The following is a 4,163-nucleotide window of genomic DNA, read 5'->3' as shown; positions in this document are numbered from 1 at the left end:
CCCTCCACTCTTGGGCATGCGGGTGGGCTCTCAGGGTGACTCTTGGCTCTTGGGCACGTGAGTGAGCTCTGAGGATGACACTTGGCCCCAAATTTCAGGCAGTTGTGTAAGGACTTGACCTGTTCATCTGCTGAGCTGAGTTGCTGAGGCTGCCGGGTGCCCGGGTGGTGGTCATTGCCTGTGGCACACAGAACACACTGCAGCTTCTGCAAAGTGAGCTCATCTCACACATTTTATGGCTTTGCTAGAACTTCTGGTCAGACATTTGGAGGACCTGTTTTGTAGTCAGTGGAGAAATATTACAAGGATAGGGTAATTTCAAATATCTAGGGATTATAAGTGACAAGTTCATGTCTAATTTTGCATTTCCAATGAAAGCAAGTGTTGGTTTTGAATGTTACTTATGTGCTAAGATGTGTATATTCCTCAGTGCTTAATTACTAAGGATTTTTAAGGCCAAGTTTTGTTATAGTGAATGATTGTGGGTGCATAAAGAATAAATTTAATATTATTAAGGCATGGAGATTATTCTTAAGAGGTTATTTATGTCTAAGAAACCAGGTAAAATAAAGAAACATTTATGCCTGTGTGACTGATAAAAGATTTAGAGAGACTCTAATATTCTGGTATTTTGAAGAATGTCATTTTCATTCTCTAAAAGTCTTGTTAGCATCATAGCGTTGAAAATTTAAAAATCTGTGTGTATTTTCTTGCTAGTGCTGGTACTTGAGTATCATCCACCTATCCCTAGTTCTATAATCCACCATCCATCTACCTGCCTATCATCTGTCCACCAATTCTCTCTCTAATTTTCAAAACATCCTGTAAGTTTACATAAAGGAAGATTTTTCTTCGTGGGAAGTTCTCTAAGGCTGACAAGTTATCTGACATGACTGTGGTGGATGCCCGTAGCCAGGTGGTCCTCAGGGTACAGATGGGGCAGGGGCACTTGTGAGAAACGCCTGAAGCGCTTTTCCCCGGCACTGCCTGGGTGGTGGAGGCTCTGCCCAGTAGCTTCCATGGAGCCCGCCCGGGGCTCTGCAGGGTCCTCAGCATGATTCAGATTTGCCTCCACCCCCAGCTCTAGATGACTCGGTAAAACCACAAACAGGCACAAAACAGCCCACGTGGAATTCTAAAGTTTTAATTTCCTTTTGGAATTTGTGCACTCAGATGAAATGATTTATGATGATGTTGAGAACGGGGATGAAGGCGGAAACAGCTCTTTGGAATACGGATGGAGTTCGAGTGAATTTGAAAGTTACGAAGAGCAGAGTGACTCGGAGTGCAAGAATGGGATTCCCAGGTCCTTCCTGCGCAGTAACCACAAAAAGCAAGTATGTGTTCCGGGCACGTGTGAGGGACAGTGCTCTCGTGTTGACACGGGCAGGGAGCTGTGAATATACGATTGTGAGCCACCTAGTACTTCTGAGTGAATTTGTTAAGATGCTGATAAGTAGTTTGGGGAAAGCATAAGATATTGGCAAAGGAGAAGACGTCTCTTGTTTCATATAGTTAAGTATCGTCATGGAAGGATTGAGAAATTAAACTTCTGTAAACCACTTAAAAGGTCTTAAATGAGCTCACCACCTGGAATAAGAAAGTAGTTATTATTGCTTGTGTTTTAATGTATTATGTGCTTTGCACGTAGCACCGTTTGCAGAACACTGAGTAGATGGGATCGGGGTTCCCTGAGACACAGCACATCTGCACTTTGCCTTAAGCGAGGTTTTGAACTTTAACATGTTCAGCATGAACAGGAAGAGGTAAAAATAGAAGATGTTAAGGGACAAAAGCTTCTAAACTACGCTGTGACAATCCTTTCTTTCTTTTTTCTTTTTTTTTTTTTTTTGAGATGGAGTCTCACTCTGTCTCCCAGGCTGGAGTGCAATGGCGTGATCCCAGTTCACTACAATCTCCGCCTCCCAGGTTCAAGTCATTCTCCTGCCTCAGCCTCCCAAGTAGCTGGGATTACAGGTGCCCGCCACAACACCTAGCTAATTTTTGTATTTTTAGTAGAGATGGGGTTTCCGCTTGTTGGCCAGGCTAGTCTTGAACCCCTGACCTCAGGTGATCTGCCCATCTCAGCCTCCCACAGTGCTGGGATTACCGGTGTAAACTGCCGCGCCCAGCCTGGGAATTTCTTTCTTACAGGGAATTTTTATTTTTGTGTGTGTGTGGAAAAGTCTTGAGATTAGGGTGCGAGGTGGGATGTCAGAGCTGTAAGGCGTGAATTCTGGAATTGGGTGATTGTGAGCCATGGAACCTGGGAACCGTTCAGCTGAGACACATCCCAGGTCTCGGTGGTGCTGGGCCATGCCACAGGGTTTTTGTTGTTAGAGTTTTTTTTTTTGACTATTTGTAAAAGGATAGATTTGTGCTCATCTGCAGTGATGTCCATGTACTTTCTGTGTGAGGCTGAGATGCAGGCCACACGCAGTCCTCGTCTGAGGCTGGCCTCGTCTGTATCCATGTTACTGATACAGATGGTGACCTGATGCCCGCCATAGTGACAGTTGGTGATAACCGGTTTTATCCCGCCCGTCCCCTAGTAGCCCCCAGTAAGCGGAGATTTCACTCCTGGACGTAGCTGCCACATCCCTATGGTTTACAAGTGATTATGGGTTGCCTACAGTTCTCATATTCTGTGAACCTGCTTCATGAAACTCAAGGAAAATCTACCAGATCATGGCGGTCAGCTCACCCACCCAGTTTCATTCACAAGTTCTTCCAGGAATTCGATCTTTTCTGTCACCATCATTATTATAATAGCGATTTAAACATCCAATGAAGCTGCAATTGTAGTTTTTCTGTTTATTTGTTTGTTTGGTTTTTTCTTTGAAACGGAGTCTCGCCTGTTGCCCAGGCTGGAGTGCAATGGCGTGATCTCAGGTCCCCTCCCGGGTTCAAGCGATTCTCCTGCCTCAGCCTCTCAAGTAGCTGGGATTACAGGCAGCTGCTATCACCAGCTAATTTTTGTATTTTTAGTAGTGAAAGGGTTTCACCATGTTGGCCAGGCTGGTCTCGAACTCCTGACCTCATGATCTGCCTGCCTCAGCCTCCCAAAGTGCTGGGATTACAGACGTGAGCCACTGCACCCAGCCTGCAATTGTAGTTTTTAACAGAGCTGATAACTAAGATGATATTTAGCTTGCTGTAGCTGAGTTGATTTAAACTGAGATTTAAGAAGAGTGCTGGACTCTGATGTCACAGATGGAGGCTCGGTGGGTGCCTCGGAGCGTGGGTTACGTGCTGTTTGGTTTCGCCTTCGTGGTGGGCTGTGGACAGAGGGGCCAGGCCACTGAGGAGCCCAGAGGCATTAGTAGTCACTCCTTAATAATAACTCAGGAGACCCTGCCCTTGCCTTGGGGCAGACCCATATCCCAGAGGAGCCCTTGACTGCCTGGGCAGTGCCAGTGGTTTAGTAGCCCTCCCTGCTGGGAGAAGGAGCTGGGGAAAGCCAGCACACAGTGCGTTTGTGGTGCAGAATTACAACCCGGGAGTGCCGGGCTCTGCATTTCCAGCCTCTCCTGCCCCTCCGTGTTGCCAGGACAGTGGCCTGAACTGGGGAATACTGTGTGGGGTGCAGACGGGGCGCCTCTGGGTTAGGCCTGACCAGGACGGAAGTGCTGCAGGCAGCACCAAGTTTTCTGGTTTAAACAGTCACATTTTAAAAACGACCAAAATAAAACTAGATGTTGTTCAAAAGTCATCTCAAAGAATCTCGAATTTTATTAAAGTGTCCGTGACATGAGAGATGCCCCCAGAGGAGCAGTGGGGCCTCAGCCACGTGCATCTGAAGTGTCCGTGACCACACGGACAAGGATCCAGGGAGTCCCCAGTCAGTTAGAGAGAAAGTGACCTCAGGTTGGAGACTGTTGAAAATCCATGCTGCCATCCCCAAAATATGTCACCTTCAGTACAGTTTAAATACAAGTATCTTTTGCTTGGATGCTGACATAAAAATAATTTTGTGTATTTTTGTATATTGGATAATTCCACCAAAATGTAAATGAACGATTTTACAGATATTTTGTGTGCGTGCATTTGCTCCCGTCTAGCACGGAGAAGACTGTAGCCTGGCGTCTGGATAGTGTCTGTGTTTTGATGCCATGTTTAACTCATTTCTGCATTTATCTCTTTTTTTTTTTTTTTTTTTTTTG

The 4,163-nt window shown here is 45.9% G+C and overlaps 1 protein-coding gene across 1 annotated transcript in view; it reads left to right on the top strand.

The window, feature by feature from the left end:
• The window catches only part of ARHGEF10 (Rho guanine nucleotide exchange factor (GEF) 10), a 174,042-nt gene that overhangs the window by 35,641 nt on the left and 134,238 nt on the right, over window positions 1-4,163 (top strand). Inside the window, exon 7 of the mRNA XM_011968597.1 lies at window positions 1,174-1,337. Coding sequence (XP_011823987.1) covers window positions 1,174-1,337 — 164 coding nt within the window. The remainder of the gene's footprint in view (window positions 1-1,173; window positions 1,338-4,163) is intronic.

Source organism: Mandrillus leucophaeus, unplaced genomic scaffold (assembly GCF_000951045.1).
Source record: "Mandrillus leucophaeus isolate KB7577 unplaced genomic scaffold, Mleu.le_1.0 Scaffold85, whole genome shotgun sequence".
NCBI classification, from domain to species: domain Eukaryota; kingdom Metazoa; phylum Chordata; class Mammalia; order Primates; family Cercopithecidae; genus Mandrillus; species Mandrillus leucophaeus.
Note: the sequence above shows the minus strand (reverse complement) of the source record. Positions and strands in the feature narration are given on the sequence as shown.